This window comes from Miniopterus natalensis, chromosome 2, assembly GCF_054644295.1.
Source record: "Miniopterus natalensis isolate mMinNat1 chromosome 2, mMinNat1.hap1, whole genome shotgun sequence".
NCBI lineage: Eukaryota > Metazoa > Chordata > Mammalia > Chiroptera > Miniopteridae > Miniopterus > Miniopterus natalensis.
The window spans coordinates 53,833,865-53,855,221 of record NC_142082.1 but is presented as its reverse complement, the minus strand read 5'-3'; the positions used below and the strand labels follow the sequence as shown (position 1 = coordinate 53,855,221).

Sequence of the window (21,357 nt, the reverse complement as noted above, 5' to 3'; positions counted from 1 at the left end):
AACCATCCAGGAGGTGACCCTTTATTTATTGGGCTAATTACAAGGAAATATAAAAGGGCAAGCTTTTATTAACCAAGCTCTTTTCACTCAGCCATGAAGAACTGCTAGGAGGAAAGAAAGCAATGAGACAGTGTTAATATAAGCCTGATAATCAAATTAAGAATCAAGTGGATCCAAGGGACAGGCATAAGTGGAAAAGTCAGGTGGAGGTAAGAAATGGAATCATAACCTTTTGTGGGAACAAGAAGAATAAAGGGAAGCTATCAAATATATATATTTAAGGCATCAATAAAAGAGGTTACATTTAAGAGAAAAGTGCACCATGGAAAATAATACCACTGAAGCATTTTGTAGAATCTTGGCTTCCACAGTGTGAAGTACTTTCTTATATAGTCTCCTCCATTTATTTTCATATCATCCCTGTGAAATATATAGGAAAGAGCAGGCCTGCGGGACTCAATCTTGCCCCAGATCACATAATTAGAGAGTGTCAGAACAGGCCCCAAATTTCTGAAATTCAGGTCACTATTCTATCATTATCGTTCAAACGTTTTGTTGAGTGTGACAATTATAAGCAGAGGAAGAACAGAGATAAAGTAACCAATGTTTAAAGATGTTTCCAACATGAAAAAATTCTTGTCCTTTGAATCTGAGTGTTTCTACTTTTCTTAAAATACTAAATAAGGAATAGGAAACAACCATGAAAAAGTGGAGGGCAAATGACCAGAGTTAGGGGATCCAAGTTCTAATTCTAGCTCTAATTCACAAATTTGGACATTATTTAAACTCCCTGGGCCTTGGTTCTCCCACCAATGAGAAGAGGATCCTGAAAGAAAGTATTCATTTCATTGACCAGCATGCCCTGAGCCTGCTGCACCACGGGCTTTGTCAGAAGCCAGGAAATGATCGTCCTCACAGTGGAGGGTCTCCACCTGGAGGTGAGAAGGTGTGAAGACCACTGACACAGGCAAACAAATGATGACAATAAACTGTGATGAGGTAATCATTTGGTGCATAGGGTGGCACTGAATCAGAGAGAAAGAAGAGGCTGACGGGATGGAGGACTGTAGGGAAGACTGCAGTGAAGAGAATTCTTAAACTGAGTCTTTTAGAACTAGGTTTCTTGGCGATCAAGGTGTTTTGGAAAACACAATTTTGGCAGGGTGCAAGGAGGATGGGAACACTTTAGGAAAAGTGAGATAGGAAAGGAAGAAAATAATTGTCTTGAAAAGGGTCTCATGAGCTGTGCTAAGGGCTTTGGACTTCTAAAGGATGGCAAGTCTGGGCAGAGTGGTAAAGAGACGAGCAATCTCATTTGCGTTTTACAAACATCACTGGAGGCATGAAGGGCGAATGGGGTAGAAAGAATCTAAATTCTAAGAGGTCAGGCAGGAGCTTAGGTTAATATTTCAGGCAAGAGATGATGAGGCCATGTGGGATAAAGAAGACCCACAGCCCAGCCGGTGTGGCTCAGCGGTTGAGCATCGGCCTAGGATCAAAGAGATTGTGGTTTGATTCCTGGTCAGGCCACATGCTCAATCCCCAGCAGGGGGCGTGCAGGAGGCAGCCAATCCATCACTCTCATCATTGATGTTTCTCTCTCTCATTCCCTCTCCCTTCCTCTCTCTGAAAATCAAAAAAGATATATTTTTGAAAAAAATAAAAAAAATAAAGACATTAAAAAAAAAAAAGAGCCAACATTGCCGAGGAATAGTTAGAAGGAGGAATCCTAGATTGAATGATCAAATAGACGCTGGATCTGACAGACCTGAAGTTACTACAAGGCTTCTGGCTTGGGTGATCATGTGGATGGGTAACAGGAAGACCCCTGGGTTTGGAGGATATGAACAAGTAGTTTCTTTTCCTGTGCTAAAGTCTTTTTCTGTTAGAAAGAGGTCAGGGTACTTGGTGTTTTGGGAAAAGATGCCTCAATATATTAAGATCTATTTATTTAGTTTGGGTGCCTGGGGATACACTCGGGTAGGTGGCATCCTTCTATGATAGGCTGTTGATAGTATGCAGAGTGGGGCAAAGAAACTGACCAACTTGCTCCCTGTGGACACACCAGGCTGCCTTCGGTGCACCATTCCTGCTTCTGTCTGACTTACCTGCGGTGTGGGTACTTATGGCTCGGCCTCTTACAGAGTGACCAGTTGATAGTGTGCAGAAATTTTTATTTTCAGATTTTCTTCATTTCAAAAACTTTTCTGTCCCTTATCATCAAATGCAGACATACACCCTCCCCTCGATCAATATTATTTATACGCCATCGGTGCCCATTTTAGATCTACAGACTTGTCCATTCCTCTAAGCTCCCAACCACAATCACAAGTTGCTCAGACAGAAAACAGGTGTCATCCTTGATTCCTCTGTTTTTTCATTTCCTTCCATAAGCAATTGCTACTGACACTGCCTTCAAATCATGTCGTAATTTCATCTACTTCTCTCTCCACTGAAAACACTGGGCCTTTTCCCCCAACCACTGCCCAGACCTCATTCATTCTCTCATTCTGCTCCCACTCTTCTAACCCCTTCACAGAGCAGCCCGGGGGAGGCTTGCAGACAGACATCTGATCATTTCTTCCCCCCACGGCTCCTGTTACACCCAGCCTACAGCCTCTGGGCCTCGGTCCCGGCCAGCCTCTCTGACCGTGTCCCGTTTCTGCCACCTCTCACTCACTTTTTTATGTTCCAAATTTGTTCCCATCCTAGGGCCTTTGTGTGAGCTGCTTCTAGCACTCAGGATAACTTCCCCCAGATCCTCATGCAGCTGGCTCTCACTCAGCTCCCAACTTCTGTGTCACGTCCTTTCAGGAGACTTTTTCTGACCAGCCCCTTAGATGGCTTTCTAGTCACTTCCAGTCACCCCTGTCATATTTTCATCAGAGCTCTTAGCACTAGTTGTCTTTCTTACTCGACTACATGGTAAGCCCCATGGGAGCAGGAGCCTTGTTTGTCTTATTAAATACATGTCACTGTGGGTACTACATGTTTACTGAGCAAGGGAACAAAAAGGAGTGGACACAAATATTCTAGAAAAGTGATAATGCTGTTGAGTAGAAAATAACTTCTGGCAATTTCAAAAGTGACCAGGTTGGTATGTGACACAGAATGTAAATACTTAAATTGTAGCTTAAAATTAAATGCAGGATAAGAAAAGGAACTAGAGCAGCAAGCAAGCGAGGCTGCCGGAGAAAAGATTCGGCTAATGCCTTCTTAAGGAAGCAGCAGGGTTTAATATAAACAAGGGACGCTGATTGCTGTCCTCGCCTTCTAAAGGGTATTACTGATACCTTCTGGTATTCTTGAAGCCCCTTTATCCCAGAGAAGCATCATCGCAATCAACATTCAATCAAGCCTCTTATTCAGGAAAGAAGGGAGGGGCAGACACACAAACTCACACCTTCTCCTTTCCACGCCCACGTGCTTTGCTTTAGTGCTGGCGGGGGGCAGCCTTCAGGAGGACTACCATGTGCACAGTGCCCCCTGGGGTTGTGCAGTAGGGCAGTCCTGAAAGGAGAGGACTGCCAGCCAAATGTGGCAGCACAGCACTTCTGCCAGCCCAGGCTTTTTCAGGAGGGAGGCTTTACCATTGAAAATGTCCTCACAAGGGCATTAGAAAAAGTGTCAGTGCTATGCACAGTCAGTTCCCGATCGCCAAAATGAGAATGGGCCAATGGCACGTTGTTCTTGAGGCTGGTACAGCGCCGGTTTTGGGTTTCTGTAGAACTCGAGTGAGCCCCAGGGTCCCTTTCTCCTCCTACTTATTTGGTGAAAGCAAATAGTAAATTATTAAATGTTAATACCCTCTTCTTAATGGCGTCCCCAGGAGTCTCTGCTCTCTTCTCACTGGTTTCCCTGCTATCTGTGCTTTCCTGAGAAACGGAAGAGCCATCAGCCGCACAATTTAATGAGAATGCAGCCTTCGTGGAGCTCCTGGGGTTAATATTTGAAAGAGATCGCCTGGATTATGGAAAAGACATTCCCTGTTAGCAAGAGTTATATGAATCTTCCAAATAAGTGAATTTCATTATACAAAAGGAAGATTTCCAATGACTTAACATGAGTTTTTATGATCAATAACAAGGCTCCTGTCCACAAAAATAGAAAAACCCACTGAGGTCAGAAAATGCTCCTATGGAGTACTGGCACAATACCAACATGAAAAGGGGAGGAATGAGCCTAGGTCCAGTTAGAGACAGTGACTGAGTCCACTGGCTGCATTTCGTTTTATGATGACATTATATCAATGTCTACTTTCAAGATCATTTCGTGAGTGTGGACTCCTAAAATTTATCATTTTTTACCTCTAGGTGGCAGCAACTTTCTTCTGTTCTCAACATGGTTGCCTTTGGGTCTTTGTTTCCTACCTCCAATATAAATCCATACTTCTTTCTTTTTCCCAAATAAACATTTCACAGCCTAGAAAGTTTGGGGAAGATTACTGTAAGCCACTTTCACTGTGAGAAATCAGTCTATTCTTACAGTTAAGCTACAGGGTTCATCAAAGAGCACAAAATAATTCAAGTCTAAAGTGAAAAATAATAGAAAAGTATTTCTTTCTTTCCCCATACCTATTAGCTGCAAACTCTGAGGAGAGCAATGTTTCTTTTTCTTTGCAGACCTCCGAGGAAAAAAGGCAATGAGTAGAGAACCGGGAAAATAGATGGAACTGGAGAGATTTCTATTTTTATAATAACAATAATTTAGCCCTATGGGTGATTTAAAGCATTGCTTTCTCAAGGATGTGACCCGATTATGTTCATTTATGAAGGTGTCCCAAGTATATTACAAGATGGAAGAGAAGATTTAATGATCATAATCATGATCAGATTGGTAATAGGCAGAGAGTTACCCTTCTGGTTGACTCAGCCTTCACAGAAACAGAGGTAAAGGGCTGCACCCACATCCTAAAGCGCTACCACTCCTGCTTGGATGTAACATGTGCTCCTTCTGGAGAAAGCATTTACCTTCTGTGTGAAACCACAGTCCTACCTACATACACCCACCTGCTCAGGATTCTAAGTTGTTAGAGTTAAGAAGGACCCAGGAGAGGTGAACTAAATCATAGCTTCATTTGAGGCTATAATAAATGCTGGGTGTATCAATGAATCAGCCAGGGGGTAGTAAAGAGATTCCTTTTATGCAAAGTTGAAATTTGATTGTGGGCTAATACCTACGGCTTATGAAGCACTTTCTTTCAAGGTGATAGTATAAGGAGTATTATCTCTTTTGCCCTCTTCCCAAGATCTAATTTGAATAGTTTGGGTCAGACATCATTCATTCATTCATTTAATAGAAATACTGAAGTACAGGAAGTATAAAGGCTAACTTAGTATAAATGAGATATTTACACCAGAATCTGAGCCTGTGGACTCAAGCTTTATGCATTTCATAGGCGGTACCTCTATTTTGACTATCTTATATATCTAATCCCAGTTATGTATGTTTGGTTTTAAAGGCTGCTTCTGAAAACATGTGATTTAAAGTAGGAAATCCGGGAAAATGAATGGTTTGAGGGAATCAGGATCAAAAACTGTACATTCTGACATTCTTCTTACGCTTTGGCTACTGAATAACCAAGAGTAAGACCTGAGAGAACCCATTTATTTTAGTTACTACTTGCAAAGTATCTTATCGTGCAAAATATAAGAAATGGTGGCCTCCAAGGAATAGCATTAGAGTTCATTAACTACCTTTAATGAATGGCGACTTCTAGGTCACTCCATGATGCCAGTTTATGAAGAGCAGTAGTTTTTGGTAGCAGCACCCAAACCAAAAGCTGATGGGAAGAACTACTACTATTCCTGTTCCTTTGGGTAACTATCTCCTCCTCATTGCCTGTGGTTCTCACTATATGTGGTCTTACTGGGACTGTTAACCCAGGGAGCTCCCTCCTTGGGCCAGGGCTGGGCACCGGAGCAAGGCTGGGGCCAATCCGGCTTCCTCTATTGTGATTCTGAGGTGACATCAAGGGGGGCCACTGCCTCGCTCTAGGCCTGCATCTGCTTGTTAAATCCTGCTCCCCTGGACCCCGGGTGCTGCTCTGCTTCCTGTGTTTCCTGAAGCCCAGCTCCTCTGCTTTTCCTCTGACTCCATCACCTACCTCATGTCCTTCTGCAAAATTCCCTTTGCTTATGTTGCCAGGCTCAGTCAGTTTCCATTACTTTCAACAAAAAAGCCTCACCTGATAAAGGAGACCAATCTGAATGAAAATTTAGACTGAGGTCATGGCTACAAGCAGACAATGGATTCCAGCAGGGTCCTCAGCCCTCCAGGTATTATAGTAGCCATGGGCTTATGATAAATAGCTGTGACTTATGTTGAAACTTGTGTGATACTGGGTTCGCTTTAATTTTTGGATTAATATGTCACACACTATCTAGTGCTCTCCTAAAATGGATGAAAAGAAACATACTAATTATAAGTATGTCCTAAAATATACTAAATATACCTTAAGTAATCCAGTACTATGCTAAGAAATGTAATAAATAGCAAATTTTAAGAAAATTACTTAGAAACTATGAAAACCTAGTGGTCAGCTGAGAAAAAAAATTATAGTAAGGTGAGAGTATACATAGTTTTAAAATTGCTAGTTCACTGTCCATATGTATATGGAGAAATCTCAGCTAGAAAGATGACATTGCAAATATGAATGAGAGATGAAAACCAAAACAAAACTGCCGGTATACCCAGCATTTTCACAGGGGAATCCCTTCAGATTTATTATCCTGAGCAGTATTCTCAGTATATTCCAGAGCACATTAGGATTTTTTATTGGGTCCCCAAATCAGTCATTATTCTTTCAGATATATATTTAGAAGACAGCTAGGATTATCCAATTTTTCAGCCCAAGCATATCCATTAAAAACACACTAAAACACTAGGAAAGACTTCGGCGTCTCTGGATATATATAATGTAAGATCTTTCTTCATTTTAATTTCATATGTTAATTATAACATGACTTGCGCTATCATCGATACATATTTTCTTCATAATGGGACACAGTTTTTTTTTTCTTTCTTCTGCATTTTTCATTAATCACTCCCCCTATCCCTTGTTGATCATGTCAAATTACAACATGACCATTACTTTCAAGTTCTACCTCTAATCAAGTTTAACAAGAAAGGGATTATGATGAGAAGCACAGGGCACAATTTAAAACTCTATAAAATATGTCGCTTAAGTAGCATTTCTAGAGTAAATCATCAATCCTAACTGCGTAATTTTAAACATCCTTACGTGTATAAAACCTACCTAGGAAAATAATAATTATATAAAAAAGATGCTACAAGTCCCAGAACTACAAATAATTCATTTTATATCTTTTCTTCTCCTGCTTTCTTTGGATTTAATTCTGCTCTTCTTTTTGTGGTTTGCTAAAGTGGAAAGTTAGATTATTGATTTGAGATCTCTTTTCTTTTCTAATACAGGGTGTCCCAAAAGACATGTACACATTTGGAATAATGATTCATTCCAATGGGTTAAATCTGAAAAGAAAGAAACATCAATTGAGCTATCAAAAAATGTATGTGTACACATTTTTGGGGGATACTCTATATATGCATTTGTGCTATACATGTCCTTCAAAGCATTGCTTTTGATGCATCTCACAAATTCTAATAAGTTGTATTCAAATTTTCATTTAGCTAAAAAGATTTTGAAATTTCTCTTGCAATTTGTTCTTTGACCTTTGTGTTATTTAGAAGCATGTTGCTCAGTTTCCAAGTATTTTTTAGATTGCCCACACAATCCTTTTGAACACTGAATAGATCTAGGTCATGCCAAAATTAGTTATTCAACAGAGATGTTTCATTACACAATGATACCACACCTTGCTACAGTGCTGAGGATGCCCGGAATCACCAAGGAGCATACTGACATGGCCTATGGGTTCTTCTATCAGGCTTTCAGTAAGACACTAAAGTGGTTCTGAGTAGCAGGTTGGCAGAAATGAAATACTCATGGAATTTTAATAGAAAAATGTCTCAGAAGTGGTGATCTTTATAGCTCAACATGATCTTATAGCCCCAATACTCCTATAATTAATGCAATAATTGCAGAGAATAACCTATCTTAATTTTCTCCCCCAATTATCTTTATTGTGACTGAAACAATACTAGACACATAAATCAGCTACTACTAGGAATGTGGAACACTTTTATCATGAGGTATTATCATGAGGCTTCTTGCTGAAATTCTGGGTAATAGAGAATTTATGAAAATTAGATCTAAAGTCTTTAATAAGGTCATATGAAGATGGTACACAATTTTAAAGTACACAGAATTGTCACCAAGCTAAATCTGAGGAGATGGTGGAAGTAGTTAAAGAATTTGATAGCAGATCCTGCACTGGAACATTAAAAAAAAATGTGAATTTGGAAGGATTTAAAGTGTAGCAACATCCTGGAGGCACTCCTTTTCACTGTACTTCAGTATGTATACAGAGAACTTGCAGACCGGTTCATGATTATATGAATGATGCCCATTTTCTGAATCTATTATCAAACACTGGGAGAGAGCACGGTTGCAAGTGAAATCTAAAGGCAACCTGCTGTTACTTATTTATCAATACATATGAATTAAAGAAACCAGGAAGGCTAGGCATTTGGGGAACCAGAACCTTCACATACTAAAGTCCATACAAATTATAATAATTTTGGCCCTGAAAGTCAAAAAACAAAGCAGTGGAATGCTCTGGTCATTAAAATAACATAATCAATATTATCTACAAATAATGAGCATGCAAGAACCCATTCCACGATGAGTCAACATGTTGGCAGGGAGTAACTGCCACATATTGGAGTGGGCACCAGTGTCTTCACTAGGCCTCCCCTACTTCTCCTTTCTCTCCCCATCACATCAATACCATGGGAATTTCCCAGACAAAAGCCTTCTGCTTAGCTCATCATAAATTAAACATCCATCTTATTCAATCTTTAGCATTTCTCCAGCGGTAGCTAACTGCTGCGTAGTAGAAAGATGAGTGGGCAGGTGTGCAGAGACCTAGGTTTATACCCCCTGCTGACATGTTACATTCTGGAAAGTGAGTTGAACAGAACCTGATGCTGCTGACATTTCCTTTACAGCTCTGACATTGATTACTACATTTGGAAATGCTCTGTCCCTCCTTATAGGGCTAGTTCTGCATCAGCTGTCTGAGAGTTTTCCAATATCAACAACTTCAGTGACTTCCTCTTTTAAGGCAACAACTTAAACAAGAACGGCTGTTTTTATTTTTTGACAAAAATCAGTACTAGTTATATCTTCTAGAAGGATTCTATGAAGTCATGTCTAACATTTGCAACTGTATCCATATAAATATTTAAGTTCATTGTAGCACTCGATCTCCAACAATAAAATGTCAGTGTGAAAAGGCTCTTCCTGCCCTCCACAAAGATTTGTGACACAGAACTTTATTACATCCAAATGTGAAATGTGATTCACACACAGAATGTGTCCTAATTTGCATAGATACTCTATTAAAAACTGGAGCATCTTTGTGTGTACAGCTGCATAACATCTCAGGCACGTTGGTAAGAAATAAATCATAATTTCTTACCAACTGGTGGTGGCAGCATCCAATTGGTTAGAGAAAATTCCTTCTATTTTATTGATGAAAATTCCTATTAATACTTTATCTTCTATGGCATCATATACTCTGTAAAGTCTCTATCATGTAAGACCCAGTACCACTGTTACACAATAGCTCTAGATGGAAGTTCCGAGTGTGCAGTGTAACCAGTATTACCACCATCAACAAAGAGCAATAGATGCCCAAGTCCTTTAAAAGTTTATGAATGGAGCAGGGTGAAGGGAGAAGTAGAGAGGAGAGAAGAAAGGGTAAAAAGCTAAAAATGAGAATATACTAATATGTATGTCTTCAGAATATTCACACTGATCCTAGAAAGTTTTGGGGCCTGAAATGAACTTCAGTGTTCAGTTCAGATATATTCCCCACCAAGCCCCTTCTATCTTGCTTCAACCAAACACGGGGTCCAGATTTCTATTATATCTTTGAGAATATAATACCTAACAGGTGGCTTTGAAATAGCACTTTCTGTGAATATATCAGAATATAATAGCCTCGTGTAAAAAGATCTGTAAAGAACAAAAGTCTATCTGCACATTCAACTCTCCAATAATGTTTGCCCCATTTCCCCAAATTTGCCCCGAATGGAGCAAAATATTTTCCTGGCATTATCACATGCAAGAAAGAGTGGCAAATGCTCTTAAAAAAGGGTTTATACAGTTATTGGACAAAGGAAGGTGTGATAACCTCTTAGGGCCAATGGTGAGGGAAAGAGGAAAGAGATGGCTCATGAAGTAAAGAAGGAAATTCATATGCTGAACTTCAAAGGCTTTATCCACCCTCAGATCAACAAGTGTAACTATCGTGGGGTGGCTGTGAGGGGAGAGCCATTCTGAGGGAGAGTTTACAGCTGGCCTGATTGCTACCTTTCATTAACTGCAGTTGTACAGTGATCTCATGTTCTTTACTGGGGTGCTAATATATGCTGCCAAAAGTTCTTATTGCCATTCTTTAATCCCTGGGAGTTAACAGATAGTTACAACAAATTGGCTCCATCCTAACACCTGTCATTGGACGCCTTACATTCTGGAGCTTTTATCTTCTCCCTGGATATGTACATTTATTAACAGATTTTTTTTTTTTCCATTCCAGCAAGTTTGTTTGCCTTAAACAGAAATTCTTTTCCAGACATTTCTTCATCTCCAGAGGAAATGTTGCCACAGGAATGAGGCAAGTGGATGCCACCTCTCATATTGACATTATGCAAAGAAAAACACTATTTAAAATTTTAAACCATCTTTACTCAATGATAAACATTGGTTTGGTGATAGGCAGTTAGACAGACATGAGCAGAGCAAGGACGATGGGCCAGGTACAGGTCACCAGGATGGAAAGCCCTGGATGCCTAGCAAAGGACAATTGTAGGGTGTGACCTCGCCTCTAGGGTGGCCTTTCCTCCCCAAGAATGAGTCACTCAGTTTGGGCCCCTTGACCTTTCCTCTCTAGAGATAACATCTAGGCCTCAGTTGTATTCCAGCTCCAGGCCAGAAAAGTAGCAAAACCAACCAGAGCTGCCTGGGAACCTGCTGCATCGGATAATGACCCCCACCCTGGTGCTGACCAATCTATCAGTGGAGATCACAACCCTGAAAGGACACACCTGGAAAGCTGCTGAATTTTACAAAGAGATCTTCCCCTGAAGTCTCCTCCCTTAAAACCTTTAGGATGGAGGAGCCAGCACTCTCCCTCTGGGAAGCAGCCAGAGCCTTTGTCTTTGCCTTTCCCTTCCACCCTGTCTCCCCACCCCCCAGGCACTTTACCATTAGTTTCCACAGTCCCATGCTCCAAGGGCCCTTCTGTGCCTCTACAACTTGTTTCCTAAGCCCATTTCTTCTAGAAATTGCTTCTTCCACCTCTGAAATTTTACCAAACAAATGTTCTCTTGTAGTTCGGGTCTTGGCTCTGAATTCTTTCCTAGCCAGAACCCAAGTACCGAGGTTGCTGAACCCAGGTTTGGTCTGACCCCATGGGCCTAATAACTCATGCCACTCCCGCTGCCTACAAAAGTTTGATAGCTCAACCACAGCCATGGATATTTACAACCTACCAACTGTCATGCATTTTCTATCTATAACTTATAAATTCCAGGCTTTGCATCTTTCACTGAGGCTTAATTGCTTATCTGATGAACACCATTTTTTACCTGAATGAAGCATTTGCTAACTCGACTTCACGAAATCACCTAACATCATTCACATAGAGTGTTTTTGGATCTAACTCAATCAGAGCCAAGCTAGTGTTGAACTTCACATCTAATTCTATAAATTATCCCATGCTTCTGTTTGGGGGAGAGCAAGGATCACTTGCCCTTCATCTCTATTGTTAGTGTGAGTATTTACACGCCCTGTACTTTCAGAGCCAACATTTCACAAAGAAATAGCGAGTGTTTATCACTTAACCAGATGCAGACGCTGGGTGATTCACCAGGCTTCTTCCCAGCCAGGTGATTTATTTCCATAGTCCAGCCTCCCAGTATTTACTTAAGGAAAATTCAAGGTAGTACATATGATAGGCATTTTAACTAACTCATGACCAAATAAAGCACAGGTAATAAATCCTTGTGCACTCCTACTATAGGGAACTTAGAAAGGTCTCCAGGTCCTTGTATGTGTGTTTCAATCCATAAAGAAAGCACTATCTCAACCCTCTGCTTTTCCTCCTAGTTCTGGGTCTTTACTCAAAAATCTTCTCAGGGATGGGTTTCCTGACAGTCCTCTTCCTTCCTCTATACTTTCCCCTTCCCTACTCTCAACTGGTCTTAACAGAGTTGATAACATTTCCCTCTGAACATTGTACTACAAATATATCTCCTTAGAACATTATTCACATTTTATTATATATATGTTGTCTGTATGGCATCATATACTATTGTATATCACTATATGTGTGACATCACACACACACACACACACACACACACACACACACACACCCCCTACAAGACAGTGAGCCCCTTGAGAACAGAAACCATGTTTTATTTATCTTTCTAACCTAGTGTTTTGCACACAGCCAGGGACAGTAAATAAATGATGCTGAATTTTTTTCAAGGCTAAGAGTAAAAATCTGTTTTGTTTTTCCTGGATTACTTCTCAGAAGATAAAAGTGGTTTGAACTTTACTAACCAAATAACGTGCCATAAATTATGTAGGAATGCGTTATCGTGACTCAAATACTCCGGAAAGAAAAAGTGAAGGATTAATATTTGTTATTTACTCAGCGTTACACATTTAGGCACTGAAAAATAAGTTGTAGAAACCGGATCTCATCACTGACATTGTCGCGCTCTATCCACTACTTTACGTTGCTCATTTGCGCATCTCATAACCTCTACATGTAATAAAGTTTCCCTAGTGTAATATGCTTTGTACTGAGAAGGAATATCAGTTCCATGTGTGCAGTCAGAAAAGGCCTGACTTCTTCCTGTCCTTTTATGTAATGGCCATCAGTATTATTTTCACCTCAGCTTTCCCGGTTGGACAGGGGACAATATGCTGCAGTGACTGTGAGAAACCATGTAGGACACCCCAGCTTTCAGACAGTGTGTAAGCAAATAGCTGTATCATCTGTGCTCCATTTCCCTCGCTGTGAAAAACGGAAAGCATAATATTTAACAACATCACCAAGCTATTGTGAGGGTTAATTAGATTTAATGGGGGAAGGGAGGTGAGCTGATGAGGCACTATTCAAATTCAAAGAATCATTATTTTGTGTCTAAAAATAACCCAGACTTAGGAATAAAATTAATTTGGAAGCTCAATCTTTAGTAATCATCTTCCCATACTTAAAAAGAAGCAATGGCTTTTAATCAAAAGCCCACCCTAAGCACAATTCAGTGAAGTGAAAATGGATACCTGTGAATTTCCATTCACTTTTGAAGTAAACAGTACACAGTTCATATTCAATCCTCTCTCCTTCCCTCTCATTTTTCTTTTAAGATACTTTATGTAGAAAGGCTAATTTTGTGTAACAGAGTAGTTAATGTAAACAAAATGGATTTTAAACCTATATTTATTATTTTTTGCTTCACATAAAACATTTATAAAACACCTTAAATTGCTTCTTTATAGACTCAATCAATGTCTTGTGGTTGAACTAACTTATCAGGTCATTTCCATCTATATTTTTGTTCAAAAGCTAGTCAGTGAAAGAAAGTATTTGTAGTCCCCAAATTTAAAAATAAAATACCAGGATATTTAAGGCTCAGTCAGAAAAAAACATCTAAATAGTAATCATCAAAATTAATATGATAGATTACTTTACTATGAAAATCATGAGAAATGGAAGTTGGTACCCAAGAAATATCTGAATTGTTGGTAAAATCTCACTAAAAAACTTACAGTATTTTGAAAAAAGGGGTAACATTCTTTAAAAACAGTGGACAATCCTGGGAAATGTACCATATGCATTAAGAAAAAAATGTTGCGCTCAGTTTTTAGTGAGTGAAGAGTTTTGGCTGGAAAGGAATTTTCCAAAGGAAAGAGAGACAACATAGTTTAGTTAGTAGAAACACATTCTCTATAGTAGGAATTTTCAACTTTTTTCATCTCATGGTACACATAAACTAATTACCAAAATTCTGTGGCACGTCAAAAAATGTATTTTTTGCCGATCTGACAAAAAAATAGGTATAATTTTGATTCATTCACACTGGACAGCTATTGTTGTGTTGGCTGTTGTCATTTTTTTAAATGTGACAATCCAAGAGAAAAGAGCTATTGCACGTTTTAAAAATTCTTGTGGCACACCTGTTGAAAATTGCTGCTCTATGGAGGAACAGATATAATTCTCTTTTGTTTTAATACAGCCCTCTTAAAATTTCTCACAAGACTTAAAAATTCTCATAATTTAGACTGTGTACTCACCAAGCAAACTTCTGATTATTCATTCGACTTCCCCGGACCCTTGATACTGGGGACGGATGTACCCTGTAGGTAGATGAGAATAATCCCGTCATTAAAAAAGCATATTCTCAATTACAAATTAACAAATAAAAAGGAATCTGGTGTATAAATAATCTCTTTTAGATTTGCTTAATATAGAACCCCCAAGAACTTGATCACCTCTTAGTAAATGGCCGCAGTTAAGTTCCTATGCCTGCAGACCTGCAGAGTCTGTCTCTTTTTCCTTCTGAACCCCTTGTAGCATAGCAAGGGTTTGCCATATGTTCACTGTGAAGACCTCCAAAAGCAGGACCACCAGTTTTAATAAACTGATTTCATTCATTCAATCCAACAAAAAGTTACTGACTCGTGAGGTTTAGGTAAAAATAATGTAAAGTATGGTACTTACCCCCAGGGGGCCCCTTTGGCTACCTGTTCCCACAAGGGGGGCATAAGAGAGTCTAAGTGAACACTTCCTCAGTTAACTTCTAGACTTGAAAAAGGCTAGATAATAAAGGGGATCAGGATATGCCATCCCATAATATGCTACTTTGGCATGAGTATTATTTTGAGCTAAAAGTAACTGAGAAGCAGCAGACATAGGAGGTGCTCTCTATCTCCCTTTTATAGGCCTAAGAGCAGGGCATAAACTTGTCTTTTGGAAAGAAAATTTTCACTTATCAGAGTGTCCCCCTCTCCCAGACCAGGAAGAGTGGTACATGGTGTAACTCATTACCAGAGATGGTACTGAAACGAGTCTCCATAAAAAAAACCCTATTTACCATTATTTTCCCCATGTATTTCCTAGTCACCTTCTTACAACTTACCCAGTAGAAGCCCAGACACCCCTTCTTTTGACTAGTCCTCTCTCCACAATTTATCACCCTTGTTAAAATGGCATATAAACTCTAAATTCTATTCCCCTTTCTGAGTTATTTATCACTGAGTACTCCTACATGCATGCATGTTGCACACATAAAACATTTTTCTCCCTTGCTAACCTGTCTTTAGTCAGTTTAATTTGAAGGCCCCCCCTAGACACTGAACCTGAGAGGACACAGGAAAAGCTTTTCTCCCCCACTTCAATAATTTCATCCAAATGCCCAGGAACAGAATTTGTTGGAATGGGGGAGGAAGGAAGGGCAAAAAGTTATTTCTAGGAAAGAGACCTTCTAGATGTGATGCTCTACAGCTTTGGGCTTTGAGGAAGGCAGGCAATTCAAAACTTTTGCCAAATAATGGAGAAGTACAGACTATACTGTTTTACAAGCTTCCAGGGCTGGAGTCATCCACTGGGACTAGTTTAAATTTCCAGGAACTGCTGATATCTTCCAATCACGAGCTAGTGGCTGAACCTCTACCTCTTTGTGGGTCACCAACTGGCAACACAATATGCCCCACTTCCAGCTTCCTTGTGGCCAACTTCCCGCTTTGTTCTATCTCAACTAGGATTCCTGAGATCTAGGCAGTCTTTCAGCCTGTGTTATCTTTACTCTTTATGTCTCAGACATTACTCTTATTTACAAGACAAGAAAGAAAACAGGGATTTTAAACTTGTGTTAAAGTCCCTTTAGAACCAAAAACTCCAAGGTTCCTTAGAACCCCAGTTCTCCATAGGTGCTTCGCAAGTGAAGATCATTTCAAAACACATAATACAGTTCTAGCCACTCGGAAGGGCCAACTTGCAGTCCTTCAGTAAACCCAGAGCCAGACCGCACTTTGCACTCGGAAGGCTTATTCCTTCCAACATCCCTTATTAACATTCTTTTCCTCACAGCCCTTCTCAATGGCTGCTGCAGCTGAGCTGCTCAGCACAGATTTTCTGCTCCACATGGGGGAGGGGATGTTAATTATGCAGAAAGATGGAGAGAGGCCAGACAGCCCCTCTGGTGAACTGTCTCATTCAAGCGAGGCCCACTTCCTGCTGTTTTGCAGCTACAAGGATCACCTGTTGGTCTTGGCGTTGGGCCAACCTGGGGCCTAGCGGAAATGACAGACTCAGCTAGAAATGAAAGCCTGTTCAAAGTCCAGTATCCCAAATTGAGGGCAGAGAGAAAAAACATGCAATAAAAAACATATAAGAATTACACAAATGGTAGAAACTCTCTCTTTTCTTCTTTCTTTTTTTCTTTCAGTCTGCTTGAAATACAATCATCTACATGGAACCACGAGCCAAAAAAGTGTCTCCCCAGTTAAAGCCCCTGCCCTAAGGGGAAATTCAGGAAGCCCTCTTGAATCTCACCTATATCCCCATTGGTGTGTCAGTCACACTGCCCAAATAAAGTTTTAAAAGGTAATAGCCCAAATACAGTTATTCAATTCACTCTACAGCTTTTAAATGTTCACCTCTTTTATTGCTTCCTCCTTAACCCAAGTATTTCTAGTCATCAAGGTAATTCCACCAGTTGCAGTTTGCTAGAAGATATACTCTATTGATGGTTCTCACTGCATATATCAGTGGAGAAAAATAGGCCTGTTCAACTTATAATTACAATATTCTCTAGGTATTTGTACCTAGTAGCAAAACTTCATTGATCCATCCATACATCAAATACCACAAGCAGATCATTTCTGTAACAGTTTAACAGTCTTTGAAGAATTCCTGACTGTGTGTGTGTGACCCAATAGTTATAACGTTTCTTAAAATGGTAAAACAAGAAAGCTTTTTCCCCTTCCCCAAATTAGTAAACTGATATCCTGGAGTTTACTTCATCTGATAAAGTACCCCATAAATGTTTACATTTCAGCTACCTCACACATTTTATTTCTTCATAAGGATATACAGTATGTTTGTGAGCTTAGTCTTTAAAGTGTAAATTGTGACAGTTTTTGCCATCGCCTGCCTTCTTTCCCCATATAGTAACCAGGCAGGTAGCAAAGTCAAAACCCCAGTAGAAGAAACCACCACCTAATCTGCATGCCATGCATTATTCATGACCCCCTGATTCCTGCACCTGCATCGAGGCAGGAAGCTTGCAGGGAATGTTCATTATGCTTCCCTTAGCCCCACACAGGCTTGATTACTGCTAAGCCACTTTGTTCTGTAACTAAGGGTTTCAGGCCTCAGTACCAACCGCTGGATATGGAAAGAAAAAAATCACGCTGAAGAAAGGTCAATCTTGGTTGTTGTGTAACATGTATAGAATCCCACAATGTGCTCTTCTGAGACTGACAGTTGATGTCAGATGGAAATGCTCACATTGGTGATTTACATTACATAGAAAATGGGAAGCTGTACCATTAAGGCCACGTGTACCAACTGTTCTATTTATATACACTTACTCCAGTATCTCAGGCAGACAGCATTTCACCCAGTGCTGGGCTCAATTTAGTTTTCCTGCTAAGCATGTGAGAAACTTCTTAGACATCTTAATATAGAAATGACTCTTCCTTCTTTGAATATAAGCACCAAAGGACCTAACCCTCAAATCTTGTACTTTAATGACTAATACTTATAGTTAGGAGAATATGATCACTCTGTTCTTCAAAGTTTTCATGAACCTACCTGAATGGCTGGTGGTTGGAGGTGGGATGTGAAACCCGGACACCCAACACAAATTACTGATCACTGATGGACTGCTGGGGAAGGGTACCAATCCTACTTTTTTTCTACTTCCAACAGAAAAGCAGTGACCACTTAAATTCAATCTTGTAGTCCCAATGGAATTAGGATAAAGTGGATAGGAATCCATGCCGTGTAACCAGCTTGCCTGGGATGGGATTCCAGCTCCACCATTAAGCAACAGTGTCACTCTAGGGCAAGTTACTTAACCTCTCTGTGCTTTGGTTTTCTCGCCTGTACAAATGGAGGCAATAACGATAGCCACCTCTGGGGTTGGGAGACTTAACTGGGTTAATAGCTGTCAAGTGTTTAGAACAGTGCTTGGTAACCAGGAAGGAGTTGATCCATGTTAGCGATTATCACTATCAGTGCTGCTTATATTGGAAGGATGGGAAGATGGAATTTGAATAGTCATCTCATTCCAGGGGACTGAGGTAACAAATGTGCTCTGCAGAGCCTGCAGTCTTAACGACTCCGCTTATATGACTAAAGATGAGGTAACAGAGAGAAATGAACACACAGAGAGCAGCACTAGCCAAATGCTGTGATTTCTAAAGTATGGCTTACTCTGTGGTACCTCGTGGTTGTGTTGTGTATTAAGACCACGCTTCTGTTTACTAAATTGCATAGTATTTCAGTTATGTCCCATTCGAGAACAAGTCGATAACCATAGAAATATAAAATCACTCCCACTGACTACGACCTTACTATGTGCCAGAGACCATGCTTAGGACTTCAGATACATTATCTTATTTTATGCTCGTATCTTTATCATCCACACTTTAACTCTGAGAAAACAGGTTTATCAGAGTTAGATCACTTGCTGGGGTCACACAGCTCGTGAACAGTAAATTCATAACTCGAATGTAAGGTACAGCTGACCTGTCCTACTCCGGATTACCTTCCAATCCTTCTGACCACATCTACAGGGGTGGGCAAAAGTAGGTATACAGCTGTTCATATGGAAAATAATACAATAACTAATAAGTAATAATACAAGAATAAACTCTGTGTTTTCCATACTCACAACAGTAAACCTTCCTATATGCCCACCCTATCCTAGAGGATGCAATGAAGTCAATCAGCACTAGGGGCTTTAATGAGAGATATAGCATTTATTTATGTCCAACTGTACATTCTATAGTATAAACAGACGCAAAGTAAAAGTATTGGTTTTCTTGGCCTAAAGTTGGCACTGGACTAAAGAGCAAGCATGTGGTACTTACAAGAAACACAGTCACAGTAATACATAAGATACTATGTCTCCCTTTAACTGTTTAGGAAAATTCCTTGTTATTAGCACTGTTATTTAAATACAAAAAGTGCAACACATGTAAGTTTTAGATGGTAAAATTAATTCTACCTACATCCACCTCTCTATTTCCATTTTTCCTAGAACCCAACCCAGTTTGTGTCCACGCCTCTCTGATGAAATCATTCTCATCATCACCATCAACGGCCTCCCTGTTTTCAAATCCAACCGCTAATCTCCAGCCCTCATCTTCTCAAATTCTCAGCAGCAACTGCTGTGGCTGATCACTCCGGCCTCCAAAGGCTTTCCTTACTCAGCACCGTGATTTTCTCCGGCTTTTCTTCCTCCTCTTTGTATCCTCTGCTTGAACCTAGCCTCTCATTCTTCTGAATTCTAAATGTTGGCGTGGCCTGAGGCTCTCTTTCCCGTGACCGGTCTCCTCCCAATTTTAACTCACTCCCTAGGCTAAAGGACTCTCCAATAAGCTACCCTCACACCCCCGATGTCAGCATCCAGCTAAGGCCTTCCACACCAGCCACATGACAAAGACTCCCAAATTTCTATCTCTGTCCCTATATCAGACTCAGGTTTTTCAATCCTAACTTTTCCCTTCAAAAAAAAAAATAAATAAAAAAATAAGGTATTCCTTTCCATATCTTCTCAGTTTCAAACAACAGTGGCATCATTTACCCAGTTGCAACCCTGGAATAATACTTGAGTCCTTTCATGCTCTTACACTCCGTATATTAGAGAGGCTGCTTAATACTGAGGAAAATCAAAGCAAACTATTATTTCATGTGCCAATAAAATATTTATTGTAGGAAATTATTTAATATTTTCATTATCAAGAGCATGAGAAATCATTATGTACAAATATTTTCTATTCTTAAGTCCATTTTTTTTCTGTTTTATAATAAAATTCTTAGCCCATACTTCCATCCATATTTTTTTCCAATTATTGTACATAATACACACTTAACAACTCAGTTTACTACATCTGTGGAAGATTAATCCAGAAATAATTCCACAATTATTCTTAAAATATCAGTATTTTCCTATGCAGAATCACAGGAAAGACAATTTTAAAGTAATTGTTGGTATTGCTTCCTTCTTACACATAGTTGTACTGAATGCAAGTTCTATGGTTATTCAGGGAAGCTTGGATTTTGTTTTTTTAAACATATCTTTATTGATTTCAGAGAGAGGAAAGGAGGGGGAGAGAGATAGAAACATCAATGATGAGAGAGTCATTGATAGGCTGCAGCCCGCAACCCGGGCATGTGCCCTGACCAGGAATCGAACCCTGATCTCCTGGATCCTAGGTTGATGCTCAACCGCTGAGCCACGCCCAGCCAGGCAAGGATGTTTTTATTATAATATATATACACTACACTTGACCAAATAAAAATAAGCATGACCAGTGCTTAAACTAAATGGTCCCTTTTTATTCTCTGGTTTTATCAAGCCAGTGATTAGATGACCATCAGGAATGTCATATACTTTCTTAAAGTTCTCCCCCCCCCAATTATATTTGTCTCTTTCAAGCAAAGCCATTGATGTTTTCAGAAGAGTGGGCTGAACTTCTGAACATCATACAGAATTGATGGGATAACATTTTTTCTGTCTACTCTAACAGTGTAAATTTTGTTAAAAGTATTGTATTTTGAAGGGAGCCACATGTATTTCTGCTATGCATCAACAGAATGAGGAATTCTCAAAGGAGAATATTGGGTTTGCACAATTATATGAATGAATCCCAGCCTCTTCTCCCAATATCCTCTCTTGTTCTCTCTGTGGCAGTTACACTGAAGGGTCTCCTCCCTTCTTTGTCACCTGGTTACCTGATGTTCAACTCTAAGGAGCTACCCTGAACCTCTAGGACTAGATCAACTCACTCCAAGTTCTCAAAGCGTGGGGTACTTAGCACATTAGAGGAAGATTACATTTGTTTGTGTGTTTAGTTTATTTTGTCTGTTTCTTCAACTAGACAATATGCTCCAAGGGACAAGGGAGCTTTTCTCTTTTGGCTCACCATAATATCTCCATTACCTTCCGCGAAGTGGGCATGCA

The 21,357-nt window shown here is 39.9% G+C and overlaps 1 protein-coding gene across 5 annotated transcripts in view; it reads right to left on the bottom strand.

The window, feature by feature from the left end:
• Positions 1 to 21,357, bottom strand: part of KLF12 (KLF transcription factor 12) — a 387,098-nt gene that overhangs the window by 54,165 nt on the left and 311,576 nt on the right. For all 5 annotated transcript variants that reach the window (XM_087814298.1, XM_016216445.2, XM_087814300.1 and 2 more), the window contains one exon: positions 14,456 to 14,518. In XM_087814298.1, the coding sequence (XP_087670424.1) occupies positions 14,456 to 14,518 (63 nt within the window). The remainder of the gene's footprint in view (positions 1 to 14,455; positions 14,519 to 21,357) is intronic.